This window comes from Sciurus carolinensis, chromosome 1 (assembly GCF_902686445.1).
Source record: "Sciurus carolinensis chromosome 1, mSciCar1.2, whole genome shotgun sequence".
Taxonomy (NCBI): Eukaryota; Metazoa; Chordata; class Mammalia; order Rodentia; family Sciuridae; genus Sciurus; species Sciurus carolinensis.
The window spans coordinates 111,761,320-111,780,802 of NC_062213.1; the positions used below are offsets into that span (position 1 = coordinate 111,761,320).

Below are 19,483 nucleotides of genomic sequence, written 5' to 3' on the forward strand. Positions count from 1 at the left end.
CCGGATATCCGGCGTTTACGACACTTCCGGCGACGCCCTGCAGCCGTTACCACTTGAACCACTCCCGCTCTAAGAGAGGAGACGAGACCGAAAGCGGAAGTCCCCGGGAGGGCGAGGGTTCCGCGGAGCTATGAGGTTCTGTGAAGCTCGGTGCGCACCGCCCAACGTTAATTCCCCCCTTACCTTTTGGGTAAATGTATAAAAACTGGGGTCCCCTGTTCGTGTGCTCTTCTGAGGTCACAGAGCGGGTTTGTGCGGTGGGGGTTGGGATTCCCTAATAAGAACCCTCAGCCAACACTGGAATTTCTACTGGGAAATTCTTTGGGCATAAAACCCCTTTGATTTGTGGTTCTGCTGTAGCGACCCAGAGCCCTTGCCCAAGTATATGACATTTTTCTGCCTAAGTTGCGTCAGTCTGATCTGTGGAGTGACAACAAACGCCCAGCCTGAGCTCCGGCCATGACTGACATCAGAGATCTGTAACACCAGTCCTGCCTAAAACTATCCTTCTCTTCTGGCCCACTGCCTCCTGCTCCAAAATATATCCTAGTCCATATGACACTACATCCGAATTGACTTGTGGCCTTTACAAAAGGCCATTTGAAAGGTGTGTATTGCGTCCATAAAGTTAACATGCTGCCCATTTCTCCAACATAACTCTCCTATGTTAGGGGCTTAGAACGTCTAACAAAATAAATGAACGTCAGCCCCACCTGGAAACAAACCAGTGCATTCTCTTAAAATTTCCTGTTGTGATAACCACAGTAAAAGGGAAGGTCTAGTAAAAATTGGCTGTCGACTCTATTATCACCTAAAAATAAATCTGTGAAAGCCCCATACTGATACCTTGGGAACTACTGTGAAGCCAGTTCTAAATTAGCTTTACTGCCGAACAGCCCGAAGTTACTCTCATGGTACATTCTATGAAGAGGGACTTCTTTGCAGCCCCTAAAACCTTTCCCTGTGATTAAAAATTACTTTATTACCATAAAGAATCTAAAAGAATACAAGGTCCCAACAGAAAGGTCTATATAATGATGATTCATGAATTAGAAGTATTTAATTAGAAAATTAGAACCACCTCAAACAGCCTCATGCATCATAACTCTTATGCCAATTCTTAAAAGTTTTAAGTCCCTAGTTACTTCTAAATGATGTTAGAATGAAAGGAGCTCTCTATGATACTCTTCCATTATCAACACTTCTGGGGAAAAAGGGCCAGAGGAAAGGGAAGAAAAACCAATATTTATTGAGTACCTATTTACCAATTATGGCTAGTCGCTTCCATGTCTCATCTCTTAATCCTCACAACAACCCTGTGAGGTAGGTTATAATGATCCCCATTTTTACAGATGAGGAAATAGGCTCAGAGAAATTAAGCAGCTTTTCCAGGTTCAAACAGTGAGTAAGCAGGTCTGTCTGACTACAAATTCTCCCCTTTTCTAGACGATATCTAAAAGATATTGCTCTGGGGACACCAGATAACAAAAGGTCTAAGGTTTTCATTTAGTATTGGAAGTCACCCTGGTACCACCAGAAAAAGTAATTGGCAGAATGGTTGCCTCAGCCTGCTGATTCTTCTGTCTTAGGGAGGTCAGGTTTTACCCAGGAACAGCTTTCAGAGCTAAGGATTACATACTGAACTTTACCAAGCCATCCTGGTGACTAGAAAACTCCTGGAAGGTGGTCATAGCAGAAAATGTTGGGAACGTTCTCATCATAATAAAAGAAAAACTCTTAATTTCCTTCATGATCCATTCCTAGAGGGAAAAACAAATTGCAAATGAATCTATGTCAAACTCTGTAGTAAATGTCAGTGAATTCACAGTGTCGGGTAATTTCAGCCTGAATTAGAGATATCCTTGCACTTAAAACTTTGTTCTTGGATATATCAAAAGAAAAGGCAAAATAAATTAACAAAATGGCTGCCAAGCAATATTTAATGCCTTCCCTTTTCCTCCCACCCCTGCCACATATACCTGTCCTATTTCCACTGGAGTCACACTGCCATCTGCTGGCAATACCTCAGGTCTACTAGATGATTAGTGATTGAAAGTTTTTACCCTATCTAGGAAGGAGATTCCTCCTATGACTTTATCTTAAAAGGAAGTAGAGAGGTAAACAGGTTTTGAATCACAAAGGACACACCTTTGCTGTATATACATTTTTTTCCTAAGGGATTTCCTCAGTGTAATACACACTGGACTAGAATGATAGTCTAGTAGTAGGAAGACTGGAACCTGCAAATTTTCCTAGTTCAAAAGGGGAAAATCTATGTTTGCCCAGCTTCATTTCATTTACAACCCCCACACTTCCCACAATCTGCAGGAAACCTCTATATATCATTGCAATGAACTCTCAGATGTTAGAACTGTGGATATATTCTCTAATATATTTCTCAGGCATATTTTATAATGCTTTATCAGATTCAAATGCTTTATAAAGATACAAAGTATCTAATTATGAACTCCTTGAAGGCAGTGACCCACACATTCTCTGTGTGGGTCCCAGTGCATCATGGGTGTTAAACTATTATGTACTAAATTGAACTGAAGGAGTCAATGTTGGTATCAGTATAATTTTTATCATAAAAATTATTTATTGGCTGTTCAAAGGGGAAACAGCCCCACTCCCACCAACACATTTTCTCCCTGTGATGCTCAGTAAGACAAGAATTTGTTCAAATATAGACCACACCACCTTTGAGCCCTGCCATGACCCTTTAGTGTTACCTGATTCAACTGAGGGAAGTGAGATGGACAGGTGGTCCCAGATTCCTGTCCAGTTTGCAATTATTCCCTCTCGGTTGAAAATACCACCACCAAAGCCAATCAACACAGTTCCTACAGTCTCGATCAGTAAGCAACTGAGCCCAACTCATGTGCCCTCTCTTCAACCCAGGGCTGCAAATAGGAAAGAGATTTAAGTCTTTGTCACTGAAGCTAATTTTGAGAGCGATGAATGAGAGTAAGGAGGCATTTAATGGATCATGGAAACCCCACCCTTCCCATGCCCAACCTTAGTCTCTTGTACCCGATTGTCCAGGGGGCTGGAGGTGGGTCACTGCCATGAGGAGAGAGATCAGGGAGGCCAGTCCTGGAAAGAGAAGATTTGCAGAATTATTGATCAGGGTGATTTATGTGATCTGCCTGTATCCAGCCACCTTACTAATTCAAATGCTAACCCCCACCCCTAACTATCCAAACTTTAATCATTCTAGCTATTCATCTGAAAAGATAAGGAGAAGAAGCCATCCTGTCTTATTCTTGCCTCTGCTGAGATTAGTCCCCACACTTGATCTTCTACATGCAAGAGAAAGGCAGAAAAACAGAATGGCTTTTCCTGAAGAATGGGAGAAAGAGAGCTGCAGTCACCTTTCCTGTCTTCTATTTCATGTACCCTAATTGCTGTTTCCCCTTGTTCCTGGCTAAATGCAGGGGGGAAAGTACCCTGCTTGTCCTCCTTTATTAAGGAAACCTCAAGTATAAAACTACAAAATGATTTATTAACTCATGGAAACCCTTGATTGCAGTTTCATTCTTTTTAAACCCAATAGGGAAATGAGACACAGGTCATCTTCTTACCTTTGCTTGGGTGAAATTACCGCCCTGGACAATTACATTGAAAGACAAAATATCCTCAGTGGTCCCCAGAATAACTCCAAACCTTCCCTGCTTCCCTAATCCTCCAGCTCCTATATCTAGAGTTTCCCTGCTTCCTCAGGCATGTAAAGTTCACTGGTTGAAAAGCTTCACCTCACCTTTGTGACCCTTTTCTCTCATCATCGTCTCACCATACCCAGGTTCCCTCCCCCAGTAGTCAAAGATCACAGCCAAGTCCAAGACTTTTGCCACATATCCCTCCTGTTGGCTCTGGTCCTGACCCAGGAAACGCTAAGCAGAAGCTGTGTGCGGAGACCCCGGTTCTAGCCCTAGCTGGGAAAAAGGTGGTCCCACAAGGCAGTCCTTGCAATCATAGCTGGCCTCCAGCCCCATCTCCCTCCAAGTGTCCAGTGGCCCATCATGACTCCAGCCGGGGTGAGGGGGCAGGGCGGAGGTAGTTGTCCGACATGATGATGTCACTAGTGAGTTGCTGCTCCAGGAACTCAGAGGTCTCCTCAGCTATCTGGCCTGGGATTCGAAAGTCAACAGCAGGTGGCTCCTGCTTAGGACTGGGTAGGGGTCGGGAAACCCAGTTCTCAGATGGACAGCCAGTCCCCTGAAGGAACTGCAGGAAGTTCTCCTCAATGGAGCCCTCCCGGCTAGGCAGCCTCAACTCTTCCTCTGGAGCTGGCTTGAAGAAGCACACAAACTGCTTGCTGAGTTCCCCCCGGATCTGCCGGTTGAGACATCCATAGAAGAAAGGGTTGGAAGTGAAGCAAAAGTAGCCGATCCAGGTCACCACACTCTCCACCTGCCCTGTTGAAATAGGCTGAGCGCTCAGGGCAACGTAGAGGTGGAAAGAGAAGTAGGGCAACCAACAGAGCAGGAACTGACCCCCGACAGCCAGGAGGACCACTGCTGCCTTCCCTCCCCCAAACGTCCGGTGTGGAGTGGTCTGGGGTGCCCCCGAGCTGGTGACCATAGTGGAACGGCTGCTGAGAGACTCTGAGCGTTGCCGGGGTGTCTCCATCCACGTGGGCAGTGGCCCGTGTTGCATCGCAGCTACACGGGCCACTCGGAACATGCTGCAGTAGACCACAAGGATGAGGAGCAGAGGCAACAAGAAGTAAAGGACAGCAAAGACCACCACAAAAAGCTGGCAGTAGGCACTGTGGCTCCATTGAAGTGAACAGCCTGGGGCTACATTGGGACCTCCTTCTTCCCAGGAGACCCTTCCCAACACTGGTACAGATGCCATGGCCAGGGCCTTCACCCACACACCCACCAACACTGAGGCCACAAGCCCCAGTGTCATGCGCACTTCATAGCGCATGGGGTGGACTACGTAATAGTAGCGCTCTACATTGATGGCAGATACGGAGAGGATGGCCAGGCTGACAAAGCATACACTCAGGAACAAGTAGAGGCGGCAGGCCACCTCCCCAAAGAGGGCATGGTCAAAAAGGGCAGAACTGGAGAGCATGGCCAGTGGCATGAGGGTCAGGGCAGCCAGCAGATCCACCAGGCAGAGATGAAAGACAAATACAAATTTTCGGAGGGCAGGTGTCTTGGCGATAACGGCCATCACAGCAGCATTGCCAGCCACGGCAGTCAAGTCCAGCAGGAGCATGAAGAACAGGGCCACAGATTCTGAAGCTATATCCCTCAGCCCCACCTCTGGAACCCCACTGGCAGTAGAGGGACCTGGAGTTTGAAGGACCCTCCCCAAAGTGGAAGAGTTCCCTGATGACTGAGGGATGGGCGAGGACTCCATGGGGCCGAAAGAGGACACCCAGGGCACCTTCTGTCACAGGCCCATCCCCCATTCTAGTCCACGACCCTGGGATGATGAGCCCAGACCCAGGCTTTCCAATATTGTGGGTAGGTGGAGCTCCTGCTGGAGCCTCTTAATCACCAGCCTTTGAAGTTGGACTGCTCTGTGGCCAGAGCACCAGGCCAGGCAGTTGCAGTCTTAGGAACTCCTATCCCTGTTCTGGCAGGAGGTGGCTCCCAGGTTGGCCTTGGTGACTGGGAAGCAGGAGACATGAGAGATGGAGCCTTGACCACTCAACAGCGCTCCCCCTCCTGAATGGCTGCTGGTTCTTCCTTTTCCACTCTCCTTCCTCCATTCTCCATACCCTTCTCCCCTTTTAAGAGCTGTTATCCAGAGATTCTGAATCCTCTATCTCCCTTTCCCGGGTCCTGCTGAGTTCTGGGACAGTGCCCCAGTTTTAGGGTTGCTTATGCGAATTTCCGAATTTCTGATCTCCTCCAAATGGGGAGTAGAAGGAGCATAAGGTTAGGCTTCCGGTTCCAGGTCTAGGCATTACTAACTCTGCGACTCTTCTGGGCTCGTTTCCTCATAAAGGTATCTGTAAAATGAAGGGAATAGTACCTACTTCACAACTGTGTTTACAGCGAGATTCATTAACTGCGGTACTAATCATAAGCTTCCCACGTGTCCAACCCTGTTCTAAGCTCTCGATGAATATTAACTCACTTTAGTCCTCATGCAACCTTATAAGATGAGTGGTACTCTTACCTCCATTTTGCCAGGAAAAAACCTGAGGCTAGAGGTGTTAAGAAATTTACCCAAGGTCACACAGCTAGTAAATGGCAAGGTCCAGGTACCTACCCAGTAGTCTGGCCCCAGGGCCAGTTCTCTTGCTCACCATGCCCTGCTGTGCATGAAGGCGCTCTTTACACCAACTGAAATACAGTAGGCTTCTAGTAAGTGATTGTTAAGTATGAACTCTCCCTAAAAAATGTCTCTCACTGCTATAGGACTGTCACCTGAAAAGGAGAACTGTGCTTTAGTTTCTTCTGACATCACCACTCCCAAGACAAAGAGCTGTCACTTTGGGGATGTTAAAAAGGACCAGTGAAAATAGAATGTCCCAGCTGAAAGGAAACTGGTAGGCCAGCTTACCTTCTGATGCTTCCAGGGCCAGAAGGGCATAAATCACTTGAAAGCTATCCTCCTCTACCTACCAGAAGCTTCTCAAGGCCAATGTACCCCTGCGGGAGGGAGAAGAGCTACTTCTCACCTTCCCAGCTTCCCGTATCTGGGTATTGGACTGAGCCTCTAAGGATCCCTGACCCAAGGACTTGTTCGTTTTGGACTGTCACCTAGGTCACAGAACAAGGAGTGGGAGTAGGTACTGGGGTAGACCTGAGGTGAAGGTGCCCAGATAGCAGCATGATCTTGAAGTAGTAAGCATAAAGCCGACAAGGAAACTAGAAGAAACCAGCACCTCTCATTTCTCCTGATTAAATGGCAAGATCGCATATGTTTTATGTGTGTCATTATCCATGTTGAGTTTTCTTATCATTGAAATGGGTTGCCCAATGTAATTAATTTTTTTTTCATTTACACATATCATTCTTGCAGTGTGGATTCCCTCAATATAGTGTGATAACTTACGCAACTTAGAGGCAAACTGCAGCATGCCCCATTTGATGGCCTTTCTGTGGACAAGTTAAAAGTTTCCTGGGCCACAGTTTCCTCACATGTGAAATGGGAGGCTAGGACTGGATGTCCTCCAAAATCCTACAGATGATGACATTTGATTACTCTGTGTTGGCGAGTTCCTTGCTACAGAGGGCCTGGTGGTTGCTCAGTTTTAAACCAACCATTTCTATGACTTCAATGAAGAAGACAACATGGCCTCCAGGGCCCACTCTCCTTCAGTTATTATTTTAAAATCATCATGGGTTTTTGCTGTTACCATGAATCTCTCACTAATCCAACTTCTAACAGGCTGTGCAATAGGTGTTCAGTGCAATCTTGTGAAATGAATCAGACTCAGATTGACTCAAATTGAATCCCTAACTCCTAGTACTCCAGGAATATTTTGTCAGTCATCTGTGTGCCAACAGGGTACTCTCTTCTGGAAAGGATAACCCAGGCTCTTGAATTCAAGACTGCCCTAACTTTGGACATCTGCCTAGAGACATGCCTCTCTCCAGAGATAGCATAAAGCTCATTTCACAGTTGGGAAGGCCACATAGACTCAGGGTCCTCAGAGAAGTCGAAAAGAGGGCAAAAAAGTGGAGATGTCAGCTTCTCTTAAGATGATCTACCAGGAAAAATACCTGAAATGCTAGAGGAAGCATCCTTGTCTCTTATGCTCCAAGCCACAATTTACCCATCTCTTCTACCTGTGAGGGGCCCAGAAGATATGACTCTGAGTCCCTGGTAGCTAACAGAAGAAAGATACACCATGGGTGGATAGGGAGCAAGAGTCTAATCTAGCAAGCCTCAGCCAAGGTCCCAGACTAAGAGAGGCAGACATGGTTTCTGTATGGATGTGGAGGGGTGCATACAACCATGACGGAGCCCTAGGTAAGAAGGCATTAGACATTTCTCTTTCTCATAGCTCCTTCAGTCTTGCCAGCATTTCCACAATGCCTCTCAAACTCCAGGACTCCAATTTACCTCCTAACAGACAGACCAATATAGCTGGCAACTGGGCACTCCCTCTGATCAACTGCCTTACAGAGGGACGGGCCTTGGTGTAATGCTTTCATAGGGTAGACCAGGGAGCCTTGGTCCATTCCCAGCTCATGTCATCATGCCTTCTACCCCAACAGACACTCTCATCCTCCCACTGCTTCCTTCCAACACCACCCACCTCACCTCCAGGACCTCTTAGTTCCTGGAAGGTTTTGCCACCATAGGGACTGAGGTCTGGCCTCTAGTAGGGGCATAGTCAAGTAACAAATATCCTTGTTTCAGGACGCAGGATGCACACAAGTGCCTAGCCCAAGGCCACAGAAGTGTCGTTGAGATTCATATGCACCTGTTTCTCACACACAGAGCCTCCATCCCCAGATCAGAGCCCATTCTTCCTTCAGGCAAACTCATGCCCCTCCTAAACCAGGGGATATTTCCAGAAAGCTTCAACACCTCTCCCAAGCAGAGTTGCCCACACCCAGGACAGAGTTGCCCATAAGCCTGGATGCCAAAGGACCAATTTCTAAAATGTGGGGAACCCATCTCTGTGACATGGAGCAAGACAGATGGAGAATGCTATCTGTTGCAGAATGTGGCTACTCCCACCAGCAGGAGATCATCAAACCCCCATTTCTAGGCTCCGGAGATGCCAACACCCCAACACCGCCTCTGGGATACCTGGGAGCCCATCCCCTAACAAAACTGCCCACCATAGGATAAGATGAGCTGGTCCTTGGAATGCTACCCTTGCGTAGGGTGCTGCAGCACTCACCACCAGGCCCTGGATCTGGCCCGTTCCTGGCCTAGTCGGCAACTCCTACCTTTGCTGAGCAGCTCCCGGCTCCCATGTGATAGCTCCTCTCAGCTGATGCTTCTCCAAGGCTGCTGAAGCCTGAACCACTGCAGTGAGCGTGAGAGGCAGCCGGCAGAGCAGGATGCTCCAAGTGCTTCTGGGTCCTAATGGCCTCCTGCTTCCCACCTAGCCCCTTGGAACCACTCCTGAAGCAAACAGCTGGGTATTAGTGCCCCAGTTAAAGTGCTCAGGGGTGAGCCCAGTGCCTCTCACTTCTCTCAGGTTGCTGAACTGCTTCTTAAAAGTTTCACGGAGCCAGGTGATGACAGGCAGGGGAGAACTTCCTGAAGTAAAAAGAGCACTTGGAGTCAGAAAATTCAGATTGAAGGCCTGGCTATGGCACTCACTGGCTGTGTGACCTTAGGCAAATCATTTCCAGTTTTGGTCTTTGTTTCTTTTGTGTTCAACGGGCTTAGAGGATAGATGATCCCTGAGGTTCCTGACAGCCTTGTCATCTCATAGTTCTGTATGACTTCAAGTCCAAGGTGCTTTTGTAGCAGGTAGGTCAGTGCAAACACAGCGCCCCAAGGTTAGGCCAGGGAAGGGGAGGCTCCAGGGAACGGCCCCAGGTTTGATTCCTTTGGAAGATACCAAGTGTATACAGTGGACAGATTGAGGCGTAGTGGTCAGGTTCGAAGGGAAGCTGAAGGTCTTTTGTTAACCCTACATTTGTCCCCCCTCCCCTCCAAAAAACACATTATTATGTTCCTAGATCATATACTTATTTTGGAGTGGGGTTATGAGGGCTGATGGAGATAGGGGAATCCCTCTGAGCTACCCTGTGCACCTTGACAACACTGCTCTCTAAAGGCAGAATGGGAGCCAGGTATTAAGGAAGGATCAGATTGGTCTAGATTTATAGGACTGGGCAAAGCTGAGGAGCACCATCCACTGAGCATCATTATCCATGTGATGGGCTTTGGAGATGAAGTAGGGGCATGGCCTCCCACTATCTATAGAGAAAACTATAGCTTCTCAGGTACATGCCTGATACCAAGGGTAGGATCCTGACACAGCAGAGCTGTCAGGTATTCTACAAGCCAAGACATCTACATTTCCAAGGTAAAGAGACTGCTCAAAATCACAGCTCCACATGGCAAAACCATGAACTTAGACAGGAAATTCAGACATGGTATAGACTCCGGAACCTTGTGCCCTGCTGCTTGCCCACCAGGAACTCCTTCTGTCTCCAAAAAGGAAGAAACTGAACTCTAGAACTGTTTACTGAACCCAACAAAGAGTCATAAGAACAGCAAATTACCCAGCAAACTCAGAAGGGCAGGGTGGCTGCCCCAGGCCCCAGGTCAACAACAAAGAGGCCACTGACCAGTCCAGAGCTCACAGAATCATTTTCTGCTATCCCCAGTTACCATTTCCTGAGTCCTTATGAGAGCCAGTCCCTTAACCCTCATACTGATTTTTTTGCGGGGGGAGGTTCTGGGGATTGAACTCAGGCGCACTCAACCACTGAACCACATTCCCCGCCCTATTTTGTATTTTATTTAGAGACAGGGTCTCACTGAGTTGCTTAGTGCCTTGCTTTTTGCTGAGGCTGGCTTTGAACTCGTGATCTTCCTACCTCAGCCTCCTGAGCCTCTAGGTCTCATACCTATCTTTGAGGCAACCATTACTCACCTTGTTTTATAGGTACCAGAGGTGAGGTAACTTTCCACAGATCAAATATGGCCAGAGTTAATTTTCAAACTCAGGGCTGTTTGAAATCAAAGTGTTTGTTCCCTCCCCCTGGCCCCATGACCTCTATGGAGTCCTGACATGACACTCTGGGTAGAAGCCCAGGCTGGCATGGCCCTCTTCCAAGGGGTTCAGGGAGAACCCGAGCAGACAAGACTCTTTGGAATAGGATTATAGAAAAGGCACTGGACCATGGTCAGAAAATGTTTATTTTAGTTTGGCTCTGCTCTCCTGATTAGTTGGAAGACCTGTGAGTTGACCGGCTGTGCATTAGTTTTCCTATCTATAAAATGGGCAAAATTTGTCACTCCTCAGCTTATCTAGTAGGATGAGGAACTCTATCACAGTTGCAGCTCAGAGCTGGGGGGAGCTAGTATGGTAGCCATGACTGACCAAACAGGTGGTATGGTAGCTGCAACCAAGGTCATGAGACCTCTCCCAGAGAGCTATTGAAGAAGGTGGTACCAAGCAGGTGGTGGATCCTGGAGCTCCTCCTGGGTGCTGGAAATCATCTTGGTTCAGGGGAGAGAGAGTGAGACAAAGAGAGGTAGGTAGGCATGGACAGAACTGCCTGGCCAAGCCTTGGTGGCAACTGATACTATTAATAATAGTAATGATGATGATGATGGTAGTGCTAGTTGTTGTTGTTGCTCTTCTCCTCCTCCTCCTCCTTCTTTCTTTTTTTCTTTCTTGTGTGTGTGTGTGTGTGTGTGTGTGTGTTGTACTGGGGATTGAACCCAGGGATGTTCTACTGAGCTACATCCCCAGCTCTTTTTATTTTTTATTTTGAGACAGGGTCTCACTAAATTGCAAACGCTAGCCTTAAACTTGTGATCCTCCTGCCTCAGTCTCCCGAGTCACTGGGATTACAGTCATTCAGGTTGGTGCTACTTCTTGAGGGCCCAGTCTGGGGAGGTACTTCTTATGCTATACCTCATTAGATGATCTCAATCAGGGTTTGGAGTGAGCTGTTGACATCACATCACCCCACCACCACCACTCAGCTTAGCACAATGAAGGAAGTGAGGAAACTATGGTAGAAACACTGGGGTGAGGTTCCACAAACCATGTCAGAGATTCATGGTCCACTAAATACACCCAGGTTCCCTGGTACAGGATGAAGACCAGGACCCCTTCTCCCAGTGTCATGGGGAGGCCCTTGGTGCTGAGGACTGGTCCCTCCATCCTAGACTTGCTTCTTGGAACAACTCTATCCCACCCTTGCCCACAAGCCCCTCTTGACAGTGTTCTGTTCACCCGGCCCACCCTTTCCTGCCACCATGAGACATGGATACTGACCAAGTTTACTTTTCATTCATGTATCCATTTATTCAATATTGAATGTTTTCTATGAGCCCACAACTCCTTCCCTAGAGCCCTTTGTCTGCTTAGAGGTACCTACTACCTTCCCTCTATGTTCTCCCTGCCTTCTGTCAAAATCTATTCTGAGGAAAGAGGTTGATAAATCCATTGGTAATGATAGCAGCTTAATGGGTTCCCTCTCCCAGGAATATTAACAATTTATCAAGAAACAAAGTGAAGAAGCAAGATGTTGGGATTCCAGTATCGACCAGGGAAGTCCCTGAGATCCCACAATATAGCACTCCCCAGTCTGGCCTTACCCCCAGGAGGCCAGCATTGTGTCCCCTCAGCACCTGCCTCCATCCAAATGGACAGCCAACCCTCCCACTCAGGGAGCAGGTTCGCAGCTGAGGACTCTCCTCAGCAGCTCAACACCAGCGGTCCTGCTTCCCACCTTCCCCTACCCTCTTCTGGGGGCCAGGCTGAGGCACTGGGAGAGGGGCTCAGGAAGGCAGAGGTGAGAGCCTTTCCACTCCCTTTATTCCCCCACAGTCTGGCCCACACCCCCTGCCAGGAGCCGAGATCCAACAGTATATTCAGCCTGCAGCTGCCACTGGTCATGTGAGCCCATTGCTAGGTTACAGGGACCCAAAAATAAATCCTTTCCAACCAGATTAGAAACTGGGGGCCTCGGGTGAACCAGGCTCAAAAGAATGGCAGGAACATCCACAGTGTACATGTGCAGACCCGGCTATGCTGCCTGCCTCCTAACCATTAGCCAGGCCTCAACCCTGGACCCCTAAAGGAAAGTTCCAGACAGTTCCTGGGCCCTTAACAACACAATAAATAGGCTTACAGGCTGAGTGGCCTCCTCATTGCCAATCAGGGGCTGCTTGAGCTAGCTATACCATTGAACCTTCTCATCATTGAGCTCTTCCTCCATTTGCCCCACCCCATGTCCCCACAAAGCAGCATTTGCCATTTGCCCTGGGGTCCAGGGGCATTAAGTACCAATTGTCCTTTTTTCAGACTGGAAAAGAAAGATCTAGCAGTAGGCACAGTCCTGAGCATTTCACATGAGTAGTCTCACTCAATCTTCTGAGTTAGTTTCAATAACTCCATTGACTGGTGAAGAAACTGAAGCTCAGAGAGGTTAAGTGACTTTCTCAGAATCACACAGTTGAGTAAATGTAGATCCAGGGTTTGAATGTACATTTATTCAGACTGGGGATAGGACAAGAGAGAGGACGGGAAGTTCAGCAGAGGAAAGCAAGGGTGGGGTCGCTAAAAATCATTCCCTGGGGTCTAATAACTTGATACTTCTACTTGCTCTGAATTAAAGGTGTTGTCTCTACCAGTCACCCACCTCCACAGCCTCCAAACCAGGACATGACTTACCCAGGTCACCTGCCTGCTTCCCCACTGCATCAGGCTCTATCTACTTCTTGAGAAAAGGCAGTCCAGGACCTGGTTTAGGTCATTCCTACCGCTGAAGGCTGGGGAGGGACATATCCAAACCCCCCAGTGTAAGAATAGCAACACTGAAAGGGTCCTAGGAGGTCAGGCATCCAACCCCTTATCTTACGGATGAATAGACCCAGAAGAGAAAATAACTTTCCCTGAATGCACAGCTAGAAAGTAAAGGATGTGTGACCAGAACCCAAGCTTCCAGGACCCTACCCCTTCTTTTGCCTGTAAGTTTGCACAGACCTGTCTCAGGGTAACTCGGAGTCCCTCCCAATACCTAGTGCCCTTCCTCAACCCACCTCATCTCCAAGGCCCTCGTTTCCCATGCTCTTCAGCAATATGCTCCTCCTCTCTGGTCTGGTTCTGACCTCACCTCCCTGTGCAGGTCCTGGCCTCCCTGTTCTGAGCACACTCCTATAGTCTCCTGAAACCTCAGGGCACCCTGTTCCCACCTCCTTCTGCTCCCAGCAGCCCAAACTACAGACTGTATTTCACTCAAGTCAAGAAATATTTATCAATTCTCTGCTACATGCAAAGCTCTGAATAGGGGGTGAGGGAAAGGGAGACAGATGAAATGAATACAAACCTCTCTTGGTGTTTACAATCTAGGATAGACCAAAGTAGGTATAAGCTTCAAAGGAGAGTCAAAGTGCTGGGGAGATTCAGAGGAAAAAGTAAACCGGCTCCCTCAGGAAGTCTAGGACGAATTCATGAGAGGGTCTTAAAAGAAGGGTAGGATTTTATTTTGTCTAAAATTTTGCTAATTATTATTATTGATATGTATTTTAATTGTCACATAGTAACTGTACCTATTTATGGGGTAATGTATGGTATTTCAATATAGGCATATAATGTATAATGATCAGATTAGGGTAATTGGCCTATCGTCTCAGACTTTTATCATTTCTTTATGTTGGGAACATTCAAAAGTCTCTCTATTAGCTACTTTGAAACAGTCAACAAATTATTGTCAACCACAGTCATCCATCCCCCTGTGCTATTGAACATTAGAAGTTCCTCCTGGGGGTAGGATATTAACGGGGAACCATCAATGGAGGCTGAGAAGGTGAGCAGCCCTTCTCACCTTCTGAGATGAGGTGAGATGGTGGAGAATGGCAAGTTTAAGAAATATCGGGCACTGTGAGTTGTCCAGCTTGACTGAAAAATAATCTGCCTGTAAGGGAGAAGTTTTCTCACAAAAAGGAGGATTTGTGGAACTGATGGAAGACCTTGCAAGCCAGACTGGGAAGTCAGCACAGCAAAATGTTTTAAGCAGGGAGTTTGGTACCACAGATGTGCTCATCTCCTATGTTTTCATGAGTCAGTTGTTTACTATTACTGAACCCACAAGTTCCAGAGCAAGGGACTGAACTAGAGACTGGGAATTTTCCTTGTTGTTCAAGCCCAGAGGGAGGAGCACAAAAGTTTATACGTCATGAAGGAGCTAGGGCATGTGAAAGTATGGCAGAGTGAACTCAGAGGAGAGGGCAGGTCAGAGATGAGGAGAAACAGAGATCAAATGATACTCATGTTTCCAGGTGGGGCTTTCAGATCCTTGGCCCAGGTACCCATGCCTGATCTCCATGCCCATTCTTTGGGGAGGAGGTGGAGAGGGGTGGAGTGGCAATTTGAGTGTCTAGAAATTCTCCCTACAGGTTGGTGGTGTCATAGAAGCTATCCAGCCTGATCTGCAAGAACATGGCACCTTGGACCACTCAGCTGGTTTTTCCAGCCTGAGATGGCAGTTTAAGGTCAACATCCTTAGCTCCATACTGAGAACAAAGGGCTGGACTCCACAACGTACTCCCAGTTGTCTGGTCTCTCAGTCTGGCAGCGTCTCTAAAACAGCTGTCCCTAAGCTCCTCATCCTCAGCTAAGCCAGCCTATGCTGACTTTTCCCTCTCTAGGCTGGACACCGCTGGGCCTAGAGATACTGGCCTTGTAGCCCCTTTCCCAGCCATCCCTTTCCCTCCAAAGTCCTCTCCCTACACTCCTGGTCCACCCAAAAACAGGACTACCCCCTATTCAACTTTCATGTCCATTGGTTCAAGGAGGGCCACATGCCCAGACTCAGATCTCTCAAGGCTCCTTAGGGTTGCACAGAGGGCTTTGTGAATGACCCCTCATACAGGCGTGACTTCACCCACTCTCCTGCAGTCCTCTTAGAATGGCATATGGGAGTTGTCTCTCCAGTGGCCTACCCCTCAAGGGTCTAAATCAACCTCAGACTCCAGCAAGGGATCCCTGGGTGGGGAGGACCTAGGTAGGAAAGAGAACCCATCTACTCCATCTCGGGCCCCCAGGATGCACTAACAGACAGTAGCCACAAGAGGGCAGTGTTGCCATAGAGCTGCGAAACCTCAGCATCCCAGTGACAGTCTTTTCTCCCTGCCAACCCCCCACCTGCTTTCTTCTTCCTAGGGACTTACATCTTGTGGGACATCATCTTTTTACACTGTTGTGGTCTCAGTTGGGGCAGGGGGACAGGCAGTAAGGTCTTGGCTCCCAAAAGAAAATCTCTCCTACTCCTAGAAGGTTGTGAGGCAGATCTGACCAACTGGGATCCAAAAGCAGCCCGGAGCAGATAGTGCAGAGTGTACCCATATGAAGAGGGCAGTGCATTTGGGGCTCCTCTCCTAGCTTCACTGATTCCCAACTTCAAATGAGGAATTGAGCTATGATTCCAGACCTTCTCTGAGGTTCTTTTTCGCTCTAGATTTCAAGTCTGAGTCAGCAGCTTCTGTCCTTGCATGGCTTCTCTCTCCAGGGCCCTGACAGCTTCAGAGGCTCAGGGTCTGAGCAAGTGGGGGGTGAGTGCAGGAAACATCAGTGGGCACTTCTGATCTCTTCAAACCAGACCAATCTCTGGGAATTGTGTTCATAAAAAAGTGCAATGCTAGGACTGGGAAGGGAACCAGAAAGGGATGACCAGGTTTGGGTGGGTACTAGAAAGACCCCTCTGACAGACTCTATCTGATGGCTTGCATTCAACAGGGTAGGAGAGCTAGAGCCTGAGTGAAGAATGTCCCCTCGCCTGCCCAGACTACCCAAAAAGCCAAGCGATCATATTGGGCTGCCCTGCAGTAGAAGATGGAGAAAGTCTTGATTCCTTCCCTCCCAGATCTCCTTATTCCCAGACCCTCCAACAGTCCCTTCTACCCCCAAAATTGCTTCAACTCCTAATCCCAGTTACCTGAAAATCTCTCACCTCCAGAGAGTGGAGCCCACAGTCTCAATTCCAGGGTAGGTGCCTGTCTGACCTTTTCATTTCTGAACTGCCCTGCCCATTCCTATCCCCTCAGATCTGCCTTTGCTCAAGTCCATACAGCTGCTTCTTGGCCTCTTTCACCCAACCATTCTCTCCCAACTCCTGTAATTTTACAGCAGACCTCTGGACATTATCTACTCAGCACCTCCGCTTCCCTGATGGGCACCTGATCCGGCACTTGGGGCCTGACCCTCCAAGTATAGGGTGTGTCCTGGTTCTTTTATCTCATCTCCTCTTTCTTCCTTGATGCCCCATTTTCTCGCTTTTCTGTCTCTTATTTGGTTTCCATCCTTTGATATCTCTCTCTCTCTCTCTCTCACCTTTTCTTTCTGTAACCTGTTCTCAGAACTCTCCAAGTCTTGGAGTCTCTTGGCCATGGGCCCCTGCTCTCCCACCACTCTGTGTCTGCCTCAATGTACACCTTCCGCTTGCCATCTCTCTCCCCACCCTCACTTCCTCCTCTGCAGTGAGTACACGGAGAAGCTGATCCATCCCTCCCTGGACTGAGGGTATAAATAGCAGAGGGAGGCTGGGCTAGCAGCCAAACCTGCCTCCAGTCTCTTCCTTGCAGTCTGGAGCTTGGGTATCCAGGACCTAAGGTGTGGAGGTTCCTGTGCAGGGCCTCAAATGTAGGAAACTGGAGGGTCGGAATTGAAGGCCACTGTACAGAGTGACAGATGCAGGCAGAGAGAAGGGTGCAACAATAAGCTGCAGGGGATGAAGGGGGGGGCTTCATATTCAGGTCAGGTTCTCCCTGTAGTATGGTTCTGGAGTACTGACTTCTGCTACTGGAGAAGGAGCTCTGGGCCAGAAACCCTCCCAAGGGCCACTCAGGGCCCTGCCCACTCCTCCAGGGCGCAGATGCGTGGGCCCAGGTGGCTGCCAGCAGACAGCAGCTGGGGACTGGAGTGGAAGTGGCGCCCTCAGGAAACAGGCTACACGCTCACCCCAGCCAGCTCCCCGGCCTAATTAGAGACCGGAACGGCATTGATCGTCCCTGGGCTCATTATGTCACAGCTGGGGAACAGCTGGCCAGTCTTTTCCAGGCCATTAGCTGCACCATGAAGTGGAGAGAGGGAGGGGGTGAGCGAGCAGGATCAATACCCAGTCTGTCTGTGGGGGAAGCGCCTGGTGGCTGCCTCCTCTGGCACTCTGAGCTACGTTTCTTTCCAGGGCTGCGGCTGCAGCACTGGCCAAGCTCCTTGGAGTTCACACATGAAAGCTCAACTCCTCCTGTCCTGAAGCTTGGAGAGAGGGACTCGGCCTCCAGGCTGACACTGACCTGGCCCACAGGGGACCCTAGAGACTTCTCTCACAAGGGATCAAAAAGAACAGAAAAGGCTCAGGTTACTTATCCTGGTCTCAGAGGGGACCTTAAAAGTCCAGCTCCTCTCCACCCCCACAGCAAGATGACACCTAAGGCAGCTGCTTCTCTTGGCCCAGGGCCACCTCTCTGTGCCCCTGGGTTCAGCTATGTTTAATTTCCTGTGGGGTGGGGAGATCAGGGGATCCTCTGACCCTCAGGGAATAGAGGTGCTGGAAAGAAGGAGGGGAGAGACGATTGTTCTCCCTTTCTCCCTCTCCCTTTCTTTGGCCTGGGCCAGCAGATGCTCAGCTGGGCAGTATCCAAGGAAGACGTTCACCTGCCTGACCCCCTGACCCCACTGTCAGAGGGGAGTCCATTAAGTAATGAACCAGCTTTTTGCTTATAGGCATTATAAAGTATGAATGCTAGAAGATACCTTCAAAATATCCCAAGCTACACTCCTCATTTTAAGGAGTGAGACAGCTAGTTCTAATAAGCTTTAAACTCTGACATGCCTGGCTGACTCTGCTACCAAGTACACATTTCAGTTTTCTCTGTTCCTCTCCTATAGTCTTTGAATTGAGTTTTAATATAGCACTGAGGTCCCTGGGGCACAGGTTCTCAGGCCACTGATGGAGACTTTGCTCTCCAAGAAAGCAGTGGAGCCTGCTGGGCTTCTCCCTGTCCTACCTCAGGACCACCAGAGGAAACAGCATAGTCACTGGAGCACTGAGGGCTTTAGCTGCTAGGTTCCTGGGCCATGTCCCTACTCCATTGAACAGAGGCCAGGCTGGCCACAGTGCTCTCTGCTCCCCCAAATCCCTACAGTGACCTCCATTCCAGAATCAGCAGTGAACAGAGCACAGGAGTGAGAGGCCTGAATTCTAGACTTGAGTTCCATCTGGGCCCAGCTCCAGCCCTGAAGTCAGCAGAACAAGATAACTAGAAGCACACAGAGGGCAGAAGGGCCCTTAACATTCATATCTTATATGTGTGGAGGTGGTTTCTGATGGCTTTGCTCAAGGATATGCAGAGGCAGATTGGAGATCAAGGTTCCCAGTTCCCAGCTGGTCAGTGTTGGTCCTTTCACCACAGGTTGTTGTCCGTAAGATCTGCCACAATGAACAAATCTTCCTCAGGGCTCTCAAAACAGACAAGGGATCTGGGGTCAGTAAAAAGCACACTGGTCACATCACTGTCTCCAGAGTTATTCCTTTTCAGGTGAGCCTCTGTCAGGACAGGAACAGTTGCTACCCAAGGATGGAGCAAAGACCACTGGGCTCTGCTGTGTCTGACATGGAGCCATCTCTCTATCTGGGTCCAAGTGGTGCTCAGGACAGAAGGAGCTTAATGGGTACCTGGTATTTCTAGAACTTCCTCTAGCCTGATGCACAGGGATGGAGTGAAGTAGAAATGCAGTATTGTTTCTTTTTGGCCTTGGGAGGAAAGGGGGAGTCTCCATGGGCTGGAAGATAACATGGCAGCTGGACTGGGAATCAGGGAAGACACATAAGTGAGCCCCTGGGGCCTGCTTCCT

At 48.7% G+C, this 19,483-nt stretch overlaps 1 protein-coding gene across 3 annotated transcripts; it reads right to left on the minus strand.

Moving 5' to 3' along the window:
- Positions 1-152: 152 nt before the first annotated feature.
- Positions 153-8,939, minus strand: Gpr61 (G protein-coupled receptor 61). 3 transcript variants are annotated; one of them, XM_047557148.1, is made up of 4 exons: positions 8,880-8,939; positions 3,761-5,974; positions 3,019-3,096; positions 153-1,760 (listed from the first exon to the last, which is right to left on the minus strand). In XM_047557148.1, exon 2 carries the CDS (start codon positions 5,374-5,376, stop codon positions 4,021-4,023), a length of 1,356 nt encoding a protein of 451 aa, XP_047413104.1. In that variant the 5' UTR covers positions 5,377-5,974; positions 8,880-8,939; the 3' UTR covers positions 153-1,760; positions 3,019-3,096; positions 3,761-4,020. The 3 variants fall into 3 exon arrangements, with proteins under 3 accessions (XP_047413104.1, XP_047413095.1, XP_047413087.1); XM_047557139.1 differs by having other exon boundaries at positions 2,733-3,096; XM_047557131.1 differs by having other exon boundaries at positions 153-3,096.
- Between the last annotated feature and the right edge of the window lie 10,544 nt (positions 8,940-19,483).

Coding starts and splice junctions, on each gene's coding strand:
- Gpr61 (XM_047557148.1), bottom strand. CDS start 5,376: ATGGAGTCCTCGCCCATCCCTCAGTCATCAGGGAACTCTTCCACTTTG.